General features: G+C 37.7%; 11 protein-coding genes across 11 annotated transcripts; 6 read left to right on the top strand and 5 right to left on the bottom strand.

Annotated features, from left to right (window-relative positions):
- Positions 1 to 5: 5 nt before the first annotated feature.
- ssl3 (cohesin loading factor Ssl3) lies at positions 6 to 1,940 on the top strand (the record flags this gene model as incomplete). Its single annotated transcript, XM_056180528.1, has 4 exons — positions 6 to 278; positions 329 to 460; positions 502 to 1,768; positions 1,840 to 1,940. The coding sequence occupies 4 exons, from the start codon at positions 6 to 8 to the stop codon at positions 1,938 to 1,940; spliced, it is 1,773 nt and encodes a 590-aa protein (XP_056036778.1).
- A 206-nt stretch (positions 1,941 to 2,146) lies between these two features.
- SOMG_01734 (Der1-like (degradation in the ER) family) lies at positions 2,147 to 2,885 on the top strand (the record flags this gene model as incomplete). Its single annotated transcript, XM_056180527.1, has 4 exons — positions 2,147 to 2,193; positions 2,238 to 2,277; positions 2,324 to 2,389; positions 2,466 to 2,885. 4 exons carry the CDS (start codon positions 2,147 to 2,149, stop codon positions 2,883 to 2,885), a joined length of 573 nt encoding a protein of 190 aa, XP_056036777.1.
- A 1,472-nt stretch (positions 2,886 to 4,357) lies between these two features.
- erg31 (C-5 sterol desaturase Erg31) lies at positions 4,358 to 5,257 on the top strand (the record flags this gene model as incomplete). Its single annotated transcript, XM_056180526.1, has 1 exon — positions 4,358 to 5,257. The coding sequence occupies one exon, from the start codon at positions 4,358 to 4,360 to the stop codon at positions 5,255 to 5,257; it is 900 nt and encodes a 299-aa protein (XP_056036776.1).
- A 1,030-nt stretch (positions 5,258 to 6,287) lies between these two features.
- Positions 6,288 to 7,701, bottom strand: gsk3 (serine/threonine protein kinase Gsk3; the record flags this gene model as incomplete). Its single annotated transcript, XM_056180525.1, has 3 exons — positions 6,288 to 7,241; positions 7,412 to 7,602; positions 7,683 to 7,701. 3 exons carry the CDS (start codon positions 7,699 to 7,701, stop codon positions 6,288 to 6,290), a joined length of 1,164 nt encoding a protein of 387 aa, XP_056036775.1.
- A 1,460-nt stretch (positions 7,702 to 9,161) lies between these two features.
- SOMG_01731 (EF hand family protein, centrin-like) lies at positions 9,162 to 9,398 on the top strand (the record flags this gene model as incomplete). Its single annotated transcript, XM_056180524.1, has 1 exon — positions 9,162 to 9,398. One exon carries the CDS (start codon positions 9,162 to 9,164, stop codon positions 9,396 to 9,398), a length of 237 nt encoding a protein of 78 aa, XP_056036774.1.
- A 1,011-nt stretch (positions 9,399 to 10,409) lies between these two features.
- csn5 (COP9/signalosome complex protease subunit Csn5) lies at positions 10,410 to 11,435 on the top strand (the record flags this gene model as incomplete). The annotated part of the gene is made up of 3 exons (XM_056180523.1): positions 10,410 to 10,495; positions 10,569 to 11,211; positions 11,262 to 11,435. 3 exons carry the CDS (start codon positions 10,410 to 10,412, stop codon positions 11,433 to 11,435), a joined length of 903 nt encoding a protein of 300 aa, XP_056036773.1.
- Positions 11,436 to 11,655: 220 nt separating this feature from the next.
- coq4 (ubiquinone biosynthesis protein Coq4) lies at positions 11,656 to 12,670 on the top strand (the record flags this gene model as incomplete). The annotated part of the gene is made up of 4 exons (XM_056180522.1): positions 11,656 to 11,728; positions 11,788 to 11,892; positions 12,021 to 12,372; positions 12,436 to 12,670. 4 exons carry the CDS (start codon positions 11,656 to 11,658, stop codon positions 12,668 to 12,670), a joined length of 765 nt encoding a protein of 254 aa, XP_056035528.1.
- A 232-nt stretch (positions 12,671 to 12,902) lies between these two features.
- spb1 (rRNA methyltransferase Spb1) lies at positions 12,903 to 15,440 on the bottom strand (the record flags this gene model as incomplete). The annotated part of the gene is made up of 3 exons (XM_056180521.1): positions 12,903 to 15,244; positions 15,337 to 15,369; positions 15,410 to 15,440. 3 exons carry the CDS (start codon positions 15,438 to 15,440, stop codon positions 12,903 to 12,905), a joined length of 2,406 nt encoding a protein of 801 aa, XP_056036981.1.
- Positions 15,441 to 15,723: 283 nt separating this feature from the next.
- Positions 15,724 to 17,707, bottom strand: mcp1 (microtubule binding protein Mcp1; the record flags this gene model as incomplete). Its single annotated transcript, XM_056180520.1, has 3 exons — positions 15,724 to 16,860; positions 16,903 to 17,309; positions 17,374 to 17,707. The coding sequence occupies 3 exons, from the start codon at positions 17,705 to 17,707 to the stop codon at positions 15,724 to 15,726; spliced, it is 1,878 nt and encodes a 625-aa protein (XP_056036972.1).
- Positions 17,708 to 18,324: 617 nt separating this feature from the next.
- SOMG_01726 (ENTH/VHS domain-containing protein) lies at positions 18,325 to 21,084 on the bottom strand (the record flags this gene model as incomplete). The annotated part of the gene is made up of 1 exon (XM_056180519.1): positions 18,325 to 21,084. One exon carries the CDS (start codon positions 21,082 to 21,084, stop codon positions 18,325 to 18,327), a length of 2,760 nt encoding a protein of 919 aa, XP_056036973.1.
- Positions 21,085 to 22,003: 919 nt separating this feature from the next.
- On the bottom strand, positions 22,004 to 22,378 carry SOMG_01725 (ER membrane DUF2015 family conserved fungal protein; the record flags this gene model as incomplete). The annotated part of the gene is made up of 1 exon (XM_056180518.1): positions 22,004 to 22,378. The coding sequence occupies one exon, from the start codon at positions 22,376 to 22,378 to the stop codon at positions 22,004 to 22,006; it is 375 nt and encodes a 124-aa protein (XP_056036974.1).
- Positions 22,379 to 23,318: the final 940 nt, after the last annotated feature.

The raw sequence follows: 23,318 nt of genomic DNA, 5'->3' as shown, positions 1-23,318 counted from the left end.
TATAGATGTATTTATTTTACCTTGGCGAACACGTTAAATGCCTAATATTCTTACAGTTGAACCATTCTGGCTCAACCGCTCGTGTGCAACCAAATAATGTTATGACTGTTAACTCCATCGAAAGAGAACACTTTGTGAGCTCTAGACATTTTTTTTTATGGCCGTTGGCTGAGGTTTATTTTCGACAGGCTGAAAAAACTCTACAGCACCGAAGAGCTACTAGAGCTTTTAGTGATTTGCTAACAGGCGGTCTTCGCTGTCTTTATGCAGTTTTACTGGTTAGTTTTTTTCTGAAATTATTCCTTTTTGCTAATATTATTATATGTAGGATACCACTATTGAGCCACGGGTTGAGTTATTAACTAGAAAGCGTATATGCGAAATTTTGTTGCATCATACACAAGAATATGCAGATGCTGAGTCTATATTGAATCGAGCAATGTTAATTGCTAAACAACACGTATGTAGTAGTCTTTAGTACATGCTTCTAACTTTCCTTAGAATCTCGTTGAAGAAAAGTTCAGCTTACAGCTTTTGCTAGCGCGTATCTTCAGTAAAACCTCACCGAAAGCTGGGAAAGTCTTACTACTTCGTTGTATTCAAGAAGCACAAGAATATGCGAAAGTAATGGAAATGTATGGTACACAGGGCATTGCCAATGCTCATAAATGGGTATATGAATTTTATCTTTGTTGCTCTTCTTTTCAAGGTGTCCAGCATATTTCTAAAAACATACATAATTATGCAAAGCCGTATAATCATCAAGAGATGATACTTTTGGCATCGATATTAAATCAAGATTTACCAATGGAAGAAATTCCAACTCGAACACATCAAATAGCTGTTCTTGTTTTGATAACGCAGATTGTGAAATGTGTTAGCGAGGGAAAGATTTTACAATCCAGAGAGAAGTTAAATACTGTACATATGCTTCTTGAATCTGACACTTTAAAATGGGAATCATCTCATATAGACTTTACTATAGACGGAGAAACCTCGATACACCTTAAATGGCTTTCTATTAGTCAAATTTATATCCTTGCTTATTTGATTTCTGGCATTTGCTACTTACCTGAAACTAGTTCAGGACGTGCCAGTAGATTCCTTCAAGAGGGATTGCGCATTTCAGGAGATTTTGTACCTCATGAAATTACAGTGAATGAGTACTTTGAAACAGATCAATGGTTTTATCGTATTATAGATAATATCAAATGTTATCTAATAGCGGCACATTTGAGCCGTTCAAAGTTTTCGAAAGCCGAGAAAATATTATCCTTGAACGAGGTTGAATCAAACGTTTTTCGAAATTTATTAAATGGTATGCTTAAGCATAAAATGGGAAACTTCGACGAAGCAGAATCTATTTACCGAACGATATTGAAAAACCCTGATACCCCCAAAGATGTTTTCATTTTGTCCACGCTCAATTTAATCAACCTATTACAAGATAGTACTGAAGCAAGCCACTCTTTAGAGTGGTTAGAAACGTCTTGTAAGGAACAGAAAAATATAGTTTACAGTCTGTGGTGGATGATTTTAAAAGTATCTAGAGAAAATACTCACGTTCAAAAAACAAACAGTTTGCTGAGGCTTACGCAGCATTCAGCAGAGCTTTCAAATACCCAATTACAGTATGTTGTGTTCACAGAACTGTGTACACGTTTAGGAAATTATGAGCAAGCTGAGAAAATGGCTAGCTCTGCACTCACATTAGCCAGAAAAAGCAAGGATAGCATTTGGTCTTTCTTTTCTGGTAAAAATGTAGAAGGTAAGTGTATTTCAGAATCGTTGACTAATTCCAGGGAGACAAAGATACAGTTGACTAACTAACGGATTTAGTACTATACCAACACGTTCACGACTTTGAAAAGTTGAAACGACAAAAAGAAGAGAATGCATCCATGTGGGAAGAGATTCAAAAAATTTTTCCCTCAAATTAAATATTTCAGCATAGAAGGTTGATATCCACAATTTCGATATCGAATATAAAATAATGTAAATAAATTATTTAATATACAGAATAAAAATTTACACAAAGCTGTAAGTTCTTTCCTGCTATGTATTCGAGTACGCACTTCATCATAATATTTAGATATTGAATTCACCTAATGTTCTGAGAAACCACCATATCAATAGTTCGTTGGCAATGGCCATTCTTCCAGAATTTATAAGACAGACACCTCCTGTCACAAGGTAAATATATAAAAAAAGAAATCATAAATGTTAACAACCTGCAGATACCTTGTTTTTGGTACTTTATTGACAACTTTAGCGGTAGTACGTAGAAAATAGCAAAGCATACAAAATGAGCTAACCCTTCAAGAACTTTGGGTACCTTTCGGAATTAAGAGTCTTTTTCAATTGGAAGTTATTTTTATTCAAAGGAGAGGTATGCTGCAAAACCAATATGTAAACATTTTATATGGGTTGAATGTTGGAGCAACAGGAAAACTAATGCATTTCAGTATTGGAGAGCTATTACTACGTTTCTGTATATTGGCCCGTTAAGTTTGGAGTCTATTCTGTACCTGTCCTTTTTGTTACGATTTATGAGCATGCTTGAAGAAGCTAGTCCTCCTCCACGGACGAAAAACTTTTTAAAAACACTAAGCATCATTTGTGGATCTTTGCTAGTTATGACATATTTCTTCCATATGCCGTTCGCGGCTTCTTACTTTTCCTTTAGTATGCTTTATATCTGGTCCTGGAAACATCCTTTGTACAGGGTCTCCATTTTAGGATTATTTGATGTAAAAGCTCCATATGTTCCGTGGGTCATGGTTCTTCTACGCTGGTTTCGTAGTGGAAGCTTTCCTGTTTTGGATTTAATGAGTGCCTTAATTGGGCATACCTATTTTTTCCTTAATGACTTTGCAGCTATTTAATGGCTTTATTCACTTTTTTTAGAAAATAGAGCTATCAGCATAAGTTTGCATATTTCAGGGTAATAATTAAAAGAGGATCGAAATCGAAATTCTTTGAAAGGCTTATCAATATATCCATCCTATCCGCCAGACACTGCTTGATGAATTTCCTTAAAAATGATCTCTTAAAGTGCAAGCGGTAAATTGCTTCTTTTCTGAGGAGATTGACGATTCAATTGACATATTAAATGTCTCAACTTGTCCATATTAACATATACTACAGAAAGAAACCGGGGATTGGAATCAGTTTGCCGCTTCGTCCTGTATCTAATAAATAGAGCTTTTGCTATGTAACAAAAAAGGTAATTTCTTTGATTCCACATGCCTTTATTGTCTAGTGTCTATGTTAACCCTTGGTAAATAAGTGTACAAGCGCAGTTAATTCTCTTAGGTTAACGGAACAATTAGCTAATTTGAAGTTATGTGTAAAAAAAAAAAAAAAAAAAAAAAAAAAAGAGACTTGAATAACTCATCGTATGGGGTAAATACTACTGCAAATATGCATACTGTTCTTTTCACTTCCAAATGCTGATTATGTTTGATTTGTTTGCGGGTCGGGAATGGAACCATGCTAGTTTGCTTCCGGTTTGTTTGATAAATCATGTTTGAGGAGAGTGCATTTCAGCATTCCTGGCATTCATGACTTAGAAAGGCCACAGTTCTTAGTCCCCGGTGGATGTTATGCTATATAGGATACAAACCCCTTTCAGGCTGAACCCGAAAGAGTACCTTTCTAAATCGTTTTTCTATTATTGTGAACTAATGCTGATTTATTAAGAGGTTGCATTGTCTTGCGGAAAGACAACAAGTTTCATCCTGGTACGATTGACTTTGAGTTCCATAAACATGTTCGACAAACAAGAACAGAAAAGATCTTTTGCTCAACATGGGAATGGGAGATGCTTGAGAAGGAATTGTGGTTTAAAATACGTTGATTGTATGCTGCGACCCTGTTTTTATTTATAAAAAAGAATCGTTTCAAATTGAGAATCCTATTGCGTCTGTGTCCTACATTGCGCTCCCACTACATCGCACAAAGAGTGCAACAAAAAAGAAGGAATAAGATGGTTTCTTTTCACCATTAGCTGCTTATATCGGCAAGATTTTTGTTACATACAAAGTCTTTAACGACAGTTTGTGTCCTTCTCTTTTTAGCACGGATTTTCCCTCTTTCACGGACAATCATTTTTGCAACAGCCGGAATTCCAATGAATCCTTGTGTTGTAAAACTAAAGGATTTTGTTCAATTCCTCTTTGTTTTCCCTTTATTTACGAGTGCAGTGCAACGCGCGGCAGAATAAAAAAAAAGTTTCGTCTAGTTTGAGGTTAATAGGGATAAGCCAACCATCTCGCAATCAGAAAATCAGACCATTTCCTACACCTTCTTATACGCTGCCTTACAGCCACTCTTTTTTCAGTACTCTGCCAACTCCATGGATTATTTGCTGGATTTAGCCGACCAATATGTCTTGGATTCTGTTTACGATCAAGTGTATCCTTTAGCTCGCGATCATATCTTGCGTGAAGCAATTAGTTTGTTCTTTTTAACATGGATGGGTGGCTTCCTGTTGTATATAACGTTCTCATCTTTGTCCTACCATTATGTTTTTGACAAGAGCCTGATGAAGCATCCCAAGTTCCTCAAAAACCAAGTATGGCAAGAGATTTGGGCAGCTTCGATAAATCTTCCCGGAATGGCCTTACTTACAGTGCCTTGGTTTTTGGCCGAAGTACACGGTTATAGCTTATTATATGATAGCATTAGCGATTACGGGACAACCTACTACTTTATTTCTCTTCCCTTGTTTGTTCTTTTCTCAGACTTTGGTATCTACTGGGCTCATCGCTTTCTTCATCATCGTTGGGTGTATCCTCGTCTTCACAAGTTACACCATAAATGGATTATTTGCACACCATACGCTTCTCATGCCTTCAAGTCCGCCGACGGTTTCCTCCAGTCTTTGCCATATCATCTTTTCCCATTCTTCTTTCCCCTGCACAAATGGACTTACCTTGCTCTTTTCACGTTTGTTAACTTTTGGACCATTATGATTCATGATGGCAAGTACATTTCCAACAATCCTATTATTAATGGCGCGGCCCACCACAATGGTCATCACATTTATTTCAACTACAACTATGGCCAATTTACTACACTATTTGATCGCCTCGGAAATTCTTTCCGTGCTCCAGACGAGGCCTGGTATGACAATACCCTTCGCAGAAATGATGATGTTCTGAAGAGAGAGCTTACGGAGTATGAATTCATTCGCAGCCAAGTCGAAGGAGAAGACGATCGTGATTACGCTTCCGATGGTAAGAAAATCAAGTAATTCGTTCTTTCTCTTCTCCATTGCTTTTGTTTTTTTCCCATGCCTTTTCCTTTCTCGTTTTTTTTTTCTTCCTCTTTTGCTTTGCAAACAATCCTTTGTTTACAAACGATTATGACTTGTTATTTTCGTGCTGATTGAAAAAAAATGGTTCATTAAACTTGTTCTCTTTCAATGACTATTACCATTTGAGCTAGCTTAGACTCTCTTTTTCTTGTAAATGTATCTATTTAAAACACAGGACGAATCATGCTCTTATTCTCAAACATCATTACGTGGAAAAAGGCTTCCCATGAATTGTATAGCTGTTTAATTTGCATTTGAACGGACCTCCCTTTAACCTTTGCAATGATAGCTTTCACATTTTGCTTGGTTTAATGTATCGTTTCCAAGTTTATGGTTTTCCATACTGGGTTTTACTGTCAACTTTATGAATAACAACTTAGTTTCATATGTAAAATTCCATTTTTATCAATGTAAATATTTCATCTTTTTTCTAAGTCAGATTCATTGTCACTAGCACTGCTGTTTCTATACTTTCATTTCACAGGCGCACTACATTGACGACATATAAAAAACAAAGTACCTTCATTTATTTCCAGTGACATTGTAAATATGTATAAACGTGTATATATAAATAAGTTCCACGAACAATTAAAACAGAAATAATCAACATATATAAGTAACTGGAAACCAATCAACATAAATATTATCCTGTTCGTGATCATGTAGGTCGTCGTGTCACAAATTCTTAGGACGCAATTAAAAGCCTATCACCTATTAACAACCTATTTCGCATTTCCTTCTCCTTGCATTCTCCAAAAATATTAGAGATAAACCAAAAACGAACTAGAAAAGCTTTGAGAGTTGTAGATAGACAAATCGCATTATAATGAAATTTCAAAAGAAACAAGAAAGTAGTCAATTGCAAGAGATAGATTGTTGAAGCATCAAACAGAAACTGTGTTATCACTCACAAATTGCAGAGCAGCTATTCACTTTCACATGCCCACTTGCTTGTTCTTTTTGCCCTTTAGTCAATTTGCGCACGCTTAATTTCGACGGGGACAAAGTTGTCCAAATCGACGGGTAAAGAACCACGAGCATGAGGAGGTATCAATTTTTTGTTCAAATCAGGACGGATAGACAGTTCCAAATGACTAAAATTAAATAATTCTGGTAACGGACGAGGTGGACTTTGAGGATTGCGAGAATTCGGGAGTCTGGTATTTGGATCACGGAGTTCATCAAAGAAAGAATGACACATGGCTTCTAAAGCAGTGAGACGTTCATTAGGAGTATATTGGAGCAACTTTGTTAGCAAATCGATAGCTTCTGTAGGTACGCTTCGCGAAAAGACTCTGGAGAATGGATGAGGGCGAATTTGCGGAAATCGATGTTCCATGTAATTGGGATTCATTGTTTTGATTTGTTCTCGCGTAGGAGTACCCAGGATTTTTATGATCTCTACCAACTGGTCGATGCCGCTTTCTCCCGGAAACAAGGGTTGACCCAGCATGAGTTCAGCCATGACACAACCAGTGGACCAAACGTCAATTGCGGGAGTATAATCGGTTGCACCAAAAATGAGCTCAGGAGCACGATAATAACGAGAGCAGATATAGGAAACGTTGGGTTCACCGGCTACAAGGATCTTCGCACTACCAAAGTCGCAAAGTTTCAAGGCACCGGTTTCAGGATCTAGCAGTAAATTTTGGGGTTTAATGTCACGATGGCAGATTCCGCTGGCATGGATATAGGCTAGTGATCGTAAAAGTTGGTAAATATAAAGTTTAACTTCAATTATAGGCATAGACACTTTTTGACGAGTATACAATCGGGAAGCACGATAGATGGTTTCAGGCATGAATTCTAAAACCAAGTTCAAGTATACTTCGTCGATATTTTCACCAGTATTGTAGTAGTAAGCAATCAAGTCGACGATGTTGGGGTGCTTTATGAGCCGCATGATTTGGAGTTCTCTATTCTGCTAGGGTTAGTATGAAGTCAAAAAGATGACGAGAAGCTAAGAAGGAAAAGCCAAATAGACGTTCATTCAAGACTGAAAAGAAACCCAAAAAGTCTCTTTACGACACCGTAAATTTGGCCTCCAAATTACAAGACAGAGGAAATAGAAAAAAGAACAACTATACACACCTTGAAACGTTTATCTTGCAAAACGCGCTTAATGGCAGCTTTACTGTCATGTTCAACGAGATGAACTTGAATGACAACGCCAAAGCTTCCTGAGCCAACAACTTTGCTAGAGGTATAAGATAGTTGCTTTACTTCGCCCGTGGCTCCATCACGGGCGGTTTCCTTGATAATCCGGAATGGGTCCACAGGATCTGTAAAGAACCAAAGTTAGTAAATTGAAGCCAAAGGTACAGACACAAAACGAAAACTAATAAATCCACTAATTACATACGATGCAGACCATGACTCATTATGAAAGAGAAGATGTAGAAACACGAGAACGGATTATGGAACCTTTAAAGAGATGGCAAATGAGAATCAGCTTTCAGAAAAAAAGCTAGAGGTGTTTTTGTACAGAGAAACCAATAAGAAAGAACCAAAAACACGAAAAATACAAGATGGATCTCAGAGGGATTAAGCTGGAAGAAGGAAGCTAGAGAAGAGGTCAAAGGAGGATGGAAGCATCGTGTATACGTGAGGTAACAAAAGATGTGGAGACTGACGTTTGTTACTTAATTTGTTACTCTGGGTAACACTGTATGTTATTATCTTGAAAAGCACGAAGCCGCTTACAAGAGGTAGTCCATGACGCCGGTGTAGCATGGCATAGAACATGCAGAATAAGCATTTGGTAAGCGAAGTTATAACCGAACAATTTAATGGCAATAGAAAGCAGAAAAAAAAAAGACATCAAGAGCATGTGTTTGGAACTGAGAGTTTTTTTTCTATTGTTTTCTTTTAAAAAAGCTTGGTTTCCGTTTTTTCCTTCTTCAAGGTCCACTTTTGTGAGCAGAGTCCGACTTGATCGTTCTTGATCCAGATCATTCGCTGTTTTCATAGAGCTATCGCCAGCGTACTGCAAATGCGATTTTTTAGAAATTTTGCTCTTCCTATAAGTCTGTCATTTCCATGTAGGCATCCTCTTACGTTTCTTGGTTACCAACGTATGGTTCCATTGGACTATGAAGAGGTCGAAAACGGACACCGGCGACGTTCCTAAAGGCAGTCAGCAGTTTACCAAGCGGTTCCCTCTCAGAAAAAGTTGTTTGGCAGCTTTGCAAGAGAAGTAACAGCCAGCAATCTCTTTGGAATTCCTCGTAAACAAACAGAATTCCTCCCCATACATATCGGTGCTTACTCTCGGTATACATCGGTATGCTAATTTAGCGAGTGAGCTCTAATGCACTAATTATTTGTACCGCTTCGTTCTATTGCACAATTCGATTTGCGCACTCAAACTACTTATCGCTATCCGCTAGGTCTGAAATGGCATTGTCCTTGTGCTGTCTCGTCGTTTGTTTTCTTCTTTTTTCTTTTGTTTATGTTATTTGAATTGCTATTTTCTTGCTTGCAAGCTCTTTCTTCAAGCAGTTGCCTTTTGTTGATCCCTTATTATACTACCTTGTTGGGATTATATATACTAGCTGAAATTATATTTAGTGAAATACTTACACCATTTAATTTTACAGGCAATCTTGTAGAACTTTTGTCTGCTTACCAATTCTTGACATTTCTTCTATTTCTCTTTCGTTTTCTTTTTCCTTGTTTTTCAAAGAACTTCTTTCTTTCTTTGCAGGCTCTATAGCCGCGAAAAAACAATCCTTCTTTAGGTATACCTTTTCACCCTTGCTTGCTTGCTTTACTTTTGTCTGGCAATTATCATTCTCAGCTTTTGCGGTTCTCTTTCCATCTTTACTCCCACCGATTCATAATGTCCTCGTCCCTTGCCCAGAAGCATGTAGTCATGGACGAAGAAGCTGATGAAGCATTTGACCTCTTTGACATAACCCACAAGGGTTTCATAGACTTTGAGGATTTAAAACGTTCCTGTTCCTTACTTGGGGAAGACTTGACTCATGACCAACTTCAGCTTATGCTCGAAATTGCAGGTACGAATGGGAGAGTCAACCGCGAAGAATTCGCCCAGCTATGGTTTCATCTTTCTTGATAGTTTTTCTTGTGTTTTTCCATTTTTCTCTCTTCATGCTCTGTCGCATTTTCTATGTTTTTCATCCTTACACTGAATCTCATCTTGCACATAGTCAATGATGTTGTCTGTGCGACTTTTGTGGCTCCTTCTACTTTCTATTCTCTACAAGGATGGCTTTGTTTTGGTTTCCGTGTTTTATTTTATTTCATACTATTCTATGATCGTGTTTTTCACTGATGCGAATATGTGATGCATATCTCGTAATGACTGTTTTGTATCTTGTTTCCTTATTAAGCTGGTATCTTTATTTCATTTTTACTAATTATCATCTATTTTTGTTTGTTTCCGCTCCTTCTACGTTTTCTTCAATAATCCTTTATTACTTCCTTATCCATCCTGTTGGGCTTAGCGCATATTAATTTTGCATAATGAACAATACTAGTAAAAATTAGTTTAAACTGGTTTTTATGACATTTCGATAGTTCCTAGAAAGAGACCTCAGAAAAGTAAGAGTGATCATTTCTAAACTTTTCATCTCCCGGCAAACTTGATCAGTTTTCTTCGTTTTCTGAAAGAGCTTTTTCTTGAAAGTTGACTCTAAGTATGATTGGGATCATTTGTTTTGATGTTGTTTTCTTCTTTCAGTCGAAACACTCTTAAAATCTTGATTATGATGGGATGCTTTCTTCTTGTAAATGGCTACTTTCAATCCTTATAAGCAATCTTAAACTCTTTTAACAATCTTGAAACTCTCTTTCGCTGTAATTTATCTGCGTTCCTGTGAAACAAGGAATGTAACCCAAGGGTTCATAAACCATCCATCCTTATAAACCCATTTTTCAACACAATCTCAGTCGTTTTTCTTCTGTAGCATTGCATTTGTTGCTTTAAATTATTTACTTTCTTCATGAAATAAAATTTCTTCTAGCAAAAGCTTACTCATTTAACGAATTATTTGTCCCTATAGACAACTACTCAAACTAGTGAAACCTACAAATTATAATTTCCCTCAAAGCTCCAAAACTAGCAATGGACGACACTTCTTTTATGGACATTTATCAATTTGATGAAGAAAAAGAAAGAAAAGTTTTGCGCGAAGCACCATGGAAACACGAGTACGATAAACCAATGTTGCACAAACGTGCAGTCGTAACCATGCACCTGAAAGATTCAACTAACCTATCCTAGTCCATTTTATTTCAAATCCGTACATATCGATGCTGTTGCTCTTTTAAAAATGCTGCGACATGTGTCGCAAGGGATGCCATTAGAGGTTATGGGCTATGTGCAAGGCAAGGTAAAAGACAACAAGTTAATCGTCTTAGACGCATTTGCTCTTCCAGTTAAAGGGACGGAGACTCGTGTAAATGCCCATGAAGAAGCCGATGAATATAGTGTTCAATACCAAACATTGTGTAAATCTGTGCATCGCTATGAAAATGTAATCGGTTGGTACCATTCTCATCCAAATTATGGTTGCTGGCTTTCCGGTGTTGACGTTGAAACACAAAAGCAAAACCAGCGTTTTCAAGATCCATTTGTTGCTATAGTCATTGATCCCAAACGTTCTTTGGAATCACATTACGTCGACATTGGTGCTTTTCGCACTCATCCAGAAAATATGAACAGATATAAATATTCTTCTAAAAGCAAAGACACGTTTCTCTACGAAAATCTACCTTCCTCCAAAGTCGTCGACGCCGGTGCCCATGCCGACGCCTATTATTCCTTACCCATCACGTATTTTCATTCCCCTGCAGAAAAGAAGGTTACAGAATTTCTAAAAACGAAAAAATGGTCCGAAACCATATCCAGTCCGTCAATCATAGAGGTACGTACGCTTCATTCCCATACGCGAATCTATGCACTAACGTTTTTTAGGACCCAATGTTTTTCAAAAAATCGGAAAATTCGCTCTTAGAATCGATTGTACAGGCAACTGTAAAGCATCCAGCATCTACCGTTCATGCTTCTGAGCATACGAAACCATATTATAGGGAAGCCACCTCATTTTTGTCTCAGCTAGAGCTTCAAGATCGATTATTCAAAAAATGATCTTCTTCTTTTTACATTCTTACTTCCATGTACTTTAATTTTGAGCTATTCTTCGACCATAATCTAATTACTCAGGCGGCCTTGCCGATATTTTCCGCGGAACCCCCGTATACATGAAAGGTCAGTTAGATCATGTGCTTTGTACTTATCCTCTTTAAATGGCATTTATTTTCTTTGACGCTCAAGCATCTTAAATTTTGATATTCTGTTTTAGAGAATCATGAGTATATATTTTAAACGTTTGAATATTGCCGTAACACGGCCTTACAGTCGTTCACTGTTTACATCGGCAGGTATGCCAATTCTAAGCTGTTTGACAAAAGGATGTCAATATTCACATAGTTTTTGCTAGAAAGGAAACCAAATTACCCCGGTCATGTTCCATTGTCTCCTTTACAAAGAATCTTTCTTGTTGCTGGTTCTGCAATAATGGGGTTGAAGGCACCCTGGCGAGGAGGTAAGGCTACAATAAGCTTGACTCTTCTGAGTTATATGCTTGAAAATTGATGCATTTCGCTCAAAAGAGAACAATCCACTATCCAAAATGTCTTAAAATATTGGATCGATGCTAATGAAACGCTGTAGACATGATTTCCATATTAGGAGACTCATCTGGTCAGCCATTTTTCTTACGACGTTTGCTGAATCAAATGCTTGCTGATGAAACAGGCCGCCATATTTTAATGGAAAAACCTCGTATAAGTTCAAAGTCCTTAAATCTTCCATTTTTAAGGACACTTCCATTAAACACATTAGGACGTATATACGTTGACTGGATTGACAGAGAACATGTAAGCCCTGACACTCGTTCCCCCACACGATATGTAGATGATCCAGAAGAAGCATACGTTATGCAAAGATACCGTGAGTGCCATGACTTCTATCATGCACTTTGCCATATGCCTACAAACATTGAAGGAGAACTCGCTATAAAATGGTAAGCGTACAGTCTTAAACGGATATGCTTCTTTTTTATCATGAGTAAATCTAACTAGTCTAGGCTCGAATTTGTTAACATGGGCTTACCTGTCGGTGCTTTATCTGCTTTGTTTGGTCCTCTTCGGTTAAATTATAGCCAGGCAGCTGCATTTCGTAAAAATTACATTCCATGGGCTGTCCGTAATGGGCTTGTCGCTAAAACATTAATAAATGTCTATTGGGAGAAAGAACTCACCCAAGACATTAATGAGGTCCGAAAAAAAATTGGAATTGAAGCAGCTCCTGCTTTGCATTAACGTTACAGGAAATGACACACGTATGCATGCTTGCATTATCGGAATCGCTTATAGCCCTTTACCTACATAACGCTACATATATATATAAATAAATCAAGAATTCGTGAAGCAAAAAGCTTTAACAAGACTTTAAAACTTCAAGCGAAACATATATAACCATAGTTCTATTACCCAAAATTATATCAAACCTATACCTTTAAAAAACCTAAAGCATATTCTCTAACTAAACCGTTTATTTACGTTTTTTCTTATCAAGACGCTTTTGCGCACGAAGATCCTTCTTCATACGAGAATCCACCATTTTATATTTACCTTTGACACCCTTTGGACGAGATTGGATACCTCTGTTAGCACCTTTAGCAACAACGAGTGCCGGTTTTTGTTTGGGCTTCGATTTCATTGCACGGCTCATGAGGCGGGAAATCTCCTTAGATTTTTCACCCTCAGTCATTTCACCACTCTCAGTAATACCCTCAGCCTTCTTAGAAACATTCTGCATACGTCTGACAGTACGCATCTTTTTACGACCTTGTGCTTCAAGAATCTTTTTGATGGGACGAGCATTAATAGTCTTCATCTTCTCGCGCAAAGCCAGAACAGCGTCTTTAGTAATAGGTTTATTTGGCTTGTTGTGGTGATTTTCTTCATCAATAAACCAATCTGGAAGACCATCCTTAGGCTGGAATGACCAACGGTTGTATCCATCATCGATGAGATCTGATTTCGTCTTTCTGCGAGAAGCAATTTCTTGTGCTAAAGTCATTGCTTCCGCTGTTACAATGTCAACGTTTTCGCCTTCATTGTCAGAATCTGAATCCCAATCGTCCTCCTTTTCTTCGGCAGAAATAGAAGGAACCATTTCAATATCATCCTTTCGAGTCCTTTTTTCTTCATCAAAGCTTTCATCTTCATTTTCCGTTGGAGCTAATCTTTCTTCTTTAGCAGCAGCATTCATGGTGACAATTTCCTTATCAGCATCGCCATCGTCACCGATACCATCGAAAATATCTTGATCAAAGAAAAGAGAAGCTTTCTTACTCAAACCATTTTTACCCGAATCATTTTTGTCAAGAGAAGTAAGAAGACGCTCGCCTCCTTCTTCTGAAGCAGTTTTCGATTCGTCTTCTTCACTGTCACTAGTCGGTTGCTGGATTCCTTCCCACTCCTCATCATTAGCATCACCTCTGGATCGTTTAACTTTATAATTAACGTCTGATTCTGCTTTCCTTACGGTGTACTGAGAATACATAGAGTCCAACTCAGCTTCGAGGCGTTCCTGCTCATCCTCGCTATCGTATTCTTCTTCACTCTCCCCTAAAGTCTCATCTTCTTCTTCCGTAGCAGGAATTTCCGGAGCGGAAGCATCAGTTAGTTTACCAAGGCCGTGTTTTTCTGCTGTAGACAATCCGAACATGCTGTCTTCTCCCATTTCACTTTGCTCCATACCAATTTCCATAGGGGCCTCCATCCCCATCTGCATTCTGATGATTTCTCTTTGTTTATGCTTATTAGCCCTACGTCGCTCGCGCTTAACTTTAATGCGTTCAGCTTCATTCAAATGTTGTAATTCCTGATCCATTTGCGTTTCTTCGTCAACTTGGGGAATCTCTTCTACAACAGTCTTTTCTTCGTTTTCGGGGCGCTTGCCTAGACCCAACTCGCTGCGAGCTCTAAGTCGCCATTTTAGTAGATCACGGAAGTCTTTCTTGCCTAAAACTTGTAAATCAGAGCAGTAAATCAACACATCTTCATCCGTTATTTCCAGATTTTTTAAGCGTTGAGAATCTTCATCTTCTTCCGGAAAGACAATTTCCGCAGAAGTACCCAAGACCTGAATTGGATCATTTCCTGACACGAAATCTGATGCTGGTACAGTTTTGTGAAGAGTATAGTCATTATCGGCATAACCCTCACGATTCCTTTTTTTCTTTTCAGGTTCGAAGACCTTCGCCTCTACGTTTGGAGTTGGCTCTGCAACTTCCTCGAACACAGCACGTGGATCAGTAAAACGGGGATCCAACTTTTGCGGAGCCTTATAACCTCTGCAAACAACGAAAATTTCTGCAGACACATTACGTGAAGAAGGGGGTTTTGTAGCATCAACTTTGTTGAAAAGTTGCTTAAATACCCATAAAAGATTGTTGTAGTCACGGGAACGGAAAACCTTAGTGACGAATGTACCACCGGGGACCAAAAATTCGCAGGCAAGCTTCATGGACATCAATACCAACTCTGCTTGACCATAAGCATCTTGTAACCATGCAGCACCAACATTTGGAGCACCGTCGTGAAGAACCACATCCGCCTTCCATGTCTTTAAAACACCTCGTAATTGTGAGCGACATTTATCAGAAGTAATGTCTTCTACGAACGTTTGGCAATTTGGAATAGCTCTGATAGGAGCCAAGTCAACACCGACAAGTAAAGAACCAGGCTTGCATGCTCTAGAAGCTACTTGTAGCCAACCACCAGGAGCAGCGCAAAGGTCAATGACCACTTTAGCCTTTTCTAAGAAGCTAAACTTCTGGTTCAATTGGACTAACTTGAACGCAGCACGAGAGCGGTACCCCTGTTCTAATTATTGTTAATAATCAACAAACTATTGTAATCTTGAAACGGTACTGAATCCTTCCGAAGGTTCAACACCGATTCCTTGCAATTCTTACCTTTGGCAAGCTTATACCACTTATCCAAACGTCCTATAATATGTTAGAATAAGAAAACTATTATAATTTATACCCTTCGCCGACTTTTTATGAATTTTTCCCATTTGATTCCTTTGGTGGTGGTAAGATGGTTAAAGACAGGAGGCAAAAGTTGCTACTAAAAATCTATACGACTAATTCGATGCAGACATATATGAAAAAAGCGCGTATTTTATTGTAAAATATTATGATTTTAAATTAATTGTTTGAAGAATTTCTGAATGTTGTCTGTAAAGGTAAAGAGAAGGGATGAAAAAACGACAGAAATCGTTATGGAAGCATCAATCATTTAAAGGTTCGGCATACAGGATACACCGATATTAAACAAAAAAATAAAATTAAGACTGCTCAGTCTTCTCTACTTGTAAGGTCCTTTGTATCATCTTTAGTCGGGGTGGAAAAGTGCAATCCATGAATGTTGTTTCTCAGTTTTTTTGAAATTATGTCTTTTGAGAATGAAAATGAATCTAGCCGTTTGCAGAGACGATCTTCTTCATGACTACTCATCTTTCCAAGGTAGGAGTTGATGTCGGTGTTCTTGGTGGATGGCATTAAAAGGTGATTCTCTGGAGTACTGGAGCCGGTGAGACTTCCTTTTGGAGGGATATATGGTTGAATCATTTCTCGGAGTGATCCAGAGGGCGATGTCATAGAGGCTGGCTCACTTATATTGTTGGCTGACATGAAGTGGTTATATTGAGCTTCAACCTGGCTTTGGAGACTTCCGGCATCCAAGTCGTTCTCGTCAATTTGTTCAGACGAATCAGCTTTCTTGGGTGATTTTAATGGCGTATTGTTTCGCTGAACTTTTTCTAGGGAAGAAGGATATGTAAACCTTTGAACGGAACCAATTTTTGGACTGGACGCATTATTGTTAATATGTAATGAGCTTCTAATATCATTTTGATAAACAGCATCCGTTGTCATTTCCTGATGAGACCCATTGGTTTGAGGAGAGGACGAATCTTGGTCACAATTTGGAACATTCTGTCTTTTACTAGAAGAACGTTGCAAAGGGAATGAATAAAACTGTAATCTATCCGACAATGGTTTCCCGAAAACTGTTATTTTTCTTTCATTTTCTTCTTCCCAATTCCTTAATGAATAGATCAAATTTGCACGCGTAAGCTGAAAATCCTTTTTCAGCCTTTTTAAAGTAAAAGGTTTTGAAGTTGGGGTTGATGAACCTTTAACAGTCTGCGATTCTTTCAATAATCTAGCCTCCAATGCTAGATACTTTCGAATCATTGGATTAATTTCGCCTCGAAGATGGGTTTCTACTTCCAAATTGTGAATTTCCTGCTTGAGTTTATTCAAAATTTCCAGAATGTCATCCTTCTTTTGGTTTTCTTCAGTTTCATTAAATAATAAATCTTTTTTTGGAATAAACAGCGATTTCGCAAGATGCAGATAGCGCTTCAATAAAGATTCATATTCTGTACGGTACTTCACAGTCAAAGAAGGACTTGAAGGCTCTTTTGTTTTCTAAACAGTTAACTGGGAATTTGTAAACAAAATAAAACTTACCTTTCCGCTAGCTAGTCTAGGCGAGTTTGTATTAGAACTCGGAGATTTTACACTAATCCTCGAATCGGAGCGAACACTTAATCGACTTGAAGTATTTTCTCTCTTTTGAGCCAAGTAGTCCAATCTCCCCTTGTACTCGTTGATTCTTTTCAAATAATCTGTCGATAAATTGTTGGTGTCTATCTTGATTTTCGTCGATATATGCTTTTCCAAAGGTAGAATCTCGCTTTTCTTGCTTAACAACATCTCTTTTCTTGACTGGTATTTCTTTCCCACTTTTTCTTGCAGACGCCTCAAGTGTTCAATCTGTGAGTCTGAAACATCTACAAAAGAGGAATTATCCAAAAACAATCCTTCAGAATTTTCACCAAGAGAAGACAAATGATACGATACTTTGTTTTTTATTTCTATTTTAGTTAGCAAGAAGAACTTTACCTTATTAAAGTAATTGAAGTTACCAAAGACTCATACCCGTTACTAGCTGAAGCCTAGAGTCATATTCCTTTTGAATCTCCCCATGCAACGAAAGTAAATGCTGGTAGTATTTTTCTGAGGGTAATTCGTTTTGAAAATGCTGTGTTCCTCCTAAAGACCTGCAAAGTTCACAAAGATGATAGGAGAGTTTGTCACATTTTGTCTTTATATCCTGCAGTTCTTTCTTCAGACCTAAAGAATGTTCTGATATTTTATTGAGGATAAGACCTCTGAAAATTGTCAAATTGAAGGGGATATCAAGATCAGATGAAAGCTGGTTTAACTCATTGTAATATTTCTCAAGCGACATTAGAAATTCATCATCTGTCATATTCTTTTCTATTAATATAAGGGAGTTAGGAACATCTTTGTAAAAGTAGTAGCCCAACTTTTAAAGTATATGTCGAAATGATTATTGCTATAGTTTTGGCAAGCAACGATACAAAGAACGGAGGTCAAACAAATTAGGAATGTCGGTGAATAAAGTAATGTGTTTTAACCAAGTAACTCTTTAACATTTAAATAAATAGAAAATGAATTTTTGTAGTACACTATTCTAAGAAATTTCATTGCCATAGATGTAGGAAAGTTGTCGACTGGAAAACCCAATAGCGAAAGTGCTTGAAAAGAAAAATCAAAATCCATTAAATATATTAATAAATAGAAACAAAAGAAAGAAAATATTTTTCCTAAAACTAATAATGATAAATACTCATAAAGACATAAATTAGCATTTTTTTTACCGACTGGCTCATTTTTGTATTTAATAAAATCATTCGGATGCTAGTTTTTATAGACAACCGACAGCCCACCAATCCATATTTTCTTAAAAAGAAAGAGAAAAAGAACATGTAACGTGAAAAGCATAGGTAGTATAGAAAGGACGAAAAATTTTTAGAAATCCCTATGTCAATTCTTACATAAACAATCATCAAATTGTGTAGATGTTTATCCTGTAGCTGTTTCTTCCTCGCCCTTGTCCTCTTGATCCGAACCGAATTCCCATTTGAGGCCTTTATATACTTTTCTCTTAAAACGATTCTTTTTCTTTCTCGTTTTCATTTGCAGCTGTTCGAGACGCCAAAGCATCTCTCCCATCCTTTTACTGCTAATCCAAACAGAATCAGGTACTTTTAATGGCAGTTTTCTGCCGGTAAGATACTGATCTATCAAAAACAGACCAACTATAAACTCTTCTCGGTTTAACATGTGAAAATGGCTTCGATCCACAAGATTATAAATAACTGATAGAACACTTGTAGGAGCACCACATCTTGACCATAGCTCGCGGACTACTATGTCGCAAACATAGTTTTCCGGATAGACTACATCACTGTCGCGTAAAAGATACCCTTTATTTGCTGCCCACAAGCCTTCGTACAATTTTCGTCTGTTTTCATCAATCACGAAACGAGGAATATCAACATTCTTGGAAATCCGGGATACCCTAGCATTTTTAAATCTACCGTTGCTTCGTTTTGAGAAAAAATACTTCTTTTTAGTTGGTCTCCTTAACGTATGCGGTGACGGTTTTTTCAGTGCTTTCGTTTTTAAAGGTGGTGGTTTCTCCTGAACAACGGGAAATGATCTATCTGCAATAGCTGCTGCGTGAACAGCCGATGAAGAATCTAAAGCGTCACGATGTAAATAAAACAAATTTGGTCCAATCGTTTTCTCGGGTTGCAATACACCTGATAATCGCCATTTCAATGCTTTAGCGGTATCGTTTGAGAAATTTAAGATTGAATTCTTAAAACTAGATATAGGATTTTCTGTAGCAACTGATGGTCTGTCCTCAGAACTCTCCGTATCCGTGTAGTTGCCTAATTTATCGACTTCACCATTCATAGGCGTTTTTGTAAGCTCCTCGGTATTATGAGGTAAATCACATAATACTTCTGAAATAGCGGGAGGAGGATCCAACGTATGTTCATCATCAACAGCATCATAAAAGACGTCCTCGCTAGGTGAATTTTGGCGACTGAACAATGGGCTTGAATAACCAAGAGAAGAACGGTAAGGTTTTGATGGATTGAGAAGCGCGGCGCTGTTTTTGTTTTCAATAGCTATAGGAATCGCACCTAAAGGGTCGCTTGATATAGATAACCGTAAAGGAATGTCCTTCTTTTCGTTTGTTGCTTGATTAGCAGCAATATGAGCTGATGAAATAACATTAGGAGGATCGCGGTATGGGGGATTATTATCAAAAGCTGCTTCACTTTTGGCACCAGAAACTTGAGTAGCCGCATGAAATGCGAAAAGTAAAGCACTGCTGTGATTAAAATGAGAATCCTTCAGTCTTTGCAAGCTATGTTTAGCGGATATTGCAATTTTTCGGGCGGCAGCTAAAGGTATCGCATTAGGTATGAGGTTACTGCTCTGAGGTTGTACTTTTTTCTCTGAAGATGAAAGCAAAGTTTTAGTAGAAGCGGCATATGGAATAGAATGAGATATTTCTATTTCCTTCGGTTTTGGTTTAAAATTCTTTGACGGCAAAGTGCTGTGTTGAGAAGTATTTCCTGTGTCTTTTTTTAGATTATGAGATAAATTACATGCGATCACAGCAGCGTTTCGAACTGGTGCTCGTACAGAAGAGGTATTACTTTCATCACTAATTCGATCATTAGAAGCCTGTTTTTGTAAAGTGGTGGTTGCAGCAGGCAAAAAATTTCCACCTAAACTTGCATGCGGTGAACGCTGAGAATTCTTTGGAGCTAGCAGACTTTGTTCGTCTTTTGGTATTTTCACATCATCATTACCTTCGGAGTACGAGGACTTTAAACTGAATTTTGCTGCTTTTTTGACAAAAGAAGAATTTGAAATGGAGTCGTCTTCCTTGCTTCCTACAGCAGCGTTTGATTGGCAAAGAGCATTCCCTGTTTCAAGGGGACTTTGATTACCATCAGACACTTCCGAATTTCTACCAAAGTTTGAATTTGGATACTTATACGCAGATTTTGATGCCTTATAGGTATGATCCAGTGACTTGTGCGTCAAATAAGAAGACCTCGTTTTCCTAGTATAATCTTCGTTTTTCGAAATCGGTTTCTGAATTTCCAAATAAGGAGTAGAATTGCTGTTGGTAGATCCTACGGTACTTTGTTGATTTTTTATTCGAACGGGCTTTCGACTGGTAGATGGTACAGAAACGGGGGCTTTCTTGGCGTTGACGACGAGCGGGTCATTGACTTCAGAACCGGATGTGGAAATTTTCTTGGGAAGCTGTTTCGAATTTAAAGAAAAGGCTTCAAAACGCGTTCCAGTGCTAGATTTTGGTGTAGTTGGGGATTGTGAAGATGATAAATTTGAGGCAGCTACTGCTGCAGCGTTGGATGCAAACCCTGACGTTTTGGAGGAAGATCCCAAAAAAGCGTTATGATTCTTGCTGTAACGATCGACATCTGTTACACCAAATTGATCTTTTCGTCCGTTTATGATCTTCAAGTGCTCGCTGGACGAGGAAACGCTGGCTTTTGCAGCAGCAAGAGGCTCAAGCTGGTTTGTAGGATCGACGTTTACATAAAGACGCTGGTGTTTCGGAATGGAAGGTGTTTTAGGAACGTAATTACCGTTGTGATACCGGACAGAAGCGCGTTGAAGCTGATGAAATGGGAGATGTGAAGCAGAAAAAAAAGATTTCCTTTCTATGGGAGACGATACATTTATGTCTCGTTCATCATTTTGCAATGAGGAAGTGTGAATACTCATAACACCGTTTGTCTCTGTCCGGCTCTAGCGATTAATTCATAAATCGCTGATGCTTGAGCAAAGATGCTCGTTAAGCACAAAAAATGATGATGCTGGTAGTTGTCTAACTATTTTACCAGGTTGGAGCTGTAGGAATTTAAGGAACAAAACGCGAGCGTTCAATTCGCCATAAAACTATGGTTTTTCTAAGCCGAATTTCAAAAGCTCGAAAACACATACGTATCTACTTCCAACAGAGATTCTTACGACAACAATACGGCAATTTATTGTCGGAAAAGGAAAATAGCGCGATGTGACAAACTTGAAAAGCTTTCCTCTAAAATAATGGAAGAAAAAGCAATTTTAAAAGAATGAAGAAGACTACGGATGATATAAAATCAAACAATTGTCTTCGTACGTCCGTATCACAGTAATTTTGATTATGAAGTTGTGGTGGTAACAATGAGTATAAGCATCGTAAACAAGCTACACTTGGAAACATATGATACGTTAGAGTGTCCTATTTGACAAATACAGTTGGTATTAACACAGCGTGGTTTATATAACGATCTTTGACAGACAGCACATTAGTAAACAAACCCCAGATCGAAAACAAATTTAAAGATCAAGCTTAAGACACGATTGTGTTTCATAGACTCCTTCATAAAAAGAATAGAAAGAATTTTTGCTTAACTTGAAATCATAAAGTCGAATAAGACGTCGAATTGCTATTTAAGTGATTGCGAAAGAATCAGCAGAAAGAAAACAGCAGACCCCTAAAAACGGAAAAGACAATGAAAAAAAAATAAAAAAAAATAAAAAACGGAAAAGCAATAGCGGATATAGAAAGCAACCCGGTGGATCACATATTTAATCATAATCCAATGTCCCTTCCATGCATAGTCGTTGTAATAATTGCATTACTCACGAGAACAATGCTTCAAAGTTTAGTAATAGCCTTACTATCCAGAGGAAGTCCGGAAGGATCAATATTGTTTCTACTCATTGTATTTCGAAGATAAATGAGACGAGCTTGATCAAAGGAGCATTGTTGTTTCTTCATGATGCCCTTTATTTCCATAGAAGATGCCTCGTCGAGACCGGCCCGCGAATCTTGTGAAAGCACATTCTGGAAAAGATCAAAAGAATTGGATGTCAATCCGTTTTGAATATCAGATTCGAATGAATCATGTACAGGCGAGTATCGAAATCGGCGTAAACGTGGTCCCCAGATACTCCTTGTTGCATATGTAATGCCTGCTATAATTGCAAGGATGATAGTAGCGTAGGACACTAATAAATGAAAGCTAGCCATCTCGAATAAAAACCAGCTAGAATGATATCTCAGTATTCCCTACACATGTAAAGGCAAGCAAGTCGTTCGCCTTGTATTCTTTAGAAATCACTTGAACTTCAAAACACACTCCGTTGAAATAAAAGATAGTAAGTGAAGACGAAATCTAACTTTGAAACAAACTAAACCCCGAATATATTTGTTGATAAGGAATTGCAAATAACTATTATTAGAACTGGTTTTAGAGAAGAAGAGTCTTCTCCCTATCCACTAAATTCCTAGAAATAAATCAATTTACTCTCTCAATGTTGGTGAGCGTTGGTTCAGTATGTATAGAATACACACTTTTAGACTATACACAGGTATGGATGTGATTACGTGGGTGTCGTGTCTCTAAATAAGGAAAAGTAAAAAGGAAGGGAAGTTCCTAAAATTTATTTGTTTCTGTTTGCTTTTTTCATTTTATGCGTATCTATACAAATTTTCAAAAGCTTCGTTTCCATTTCCTTGTTTGTTTTCCTAACGAAGTTGTAGAAAAGTTGTAGCTAGTGAGCCCTCGTATACAGACGTAGAGACAAGTGCAATTCGCTTAGGAATAATTAAAGTAAGGAACCATTCTCCTTTTGTAAAGAAATTTGTTTAGAAGGGCTCCTACTCGTACTTTGTTTCCCCTTCAAGTCCTTGACCAAATTAAGTGTGGGAGTAGAAAGATGTACAACGCGAAGAAGCCTTATTCTTTCTTCTTAAAATAACCTTTTTTTTTTTCAAATTCGTTTTCATTATTAACAAACAGACCCATTCATCCACCACCTTGCCTCAACCCTGCTTTGTTTACTGTTTGACGCGTACATCCTTACGCTCACTATACACTTTAGTGAATCCCAACACATGGGACTAAACCATAACATACAGCCCTAAACTTTGGATGGCCCAAAAAGACAGTCACACAAAACTAAATGTA

This window comes from Schizosaccharomyces osmophilus, chromosome 1 (genome assembly GCF_027921745.1).
Source record: "Schizosaccharomyces osmophilus chromosome 1, complete sequence".
NCBI lineage: Eukaryota > Fungi > Ascomycota > Schizosaccharomycetes > Schizosaccharomycetales > Schizosaccharomycetaceae > Schizosaccharomyces > Schizosaccharomyces osmophilus.
Note: the sequence above shows the minus strand (reverse complement) of the source record. Positions and strands in the feature narration are given on the sequence as shown.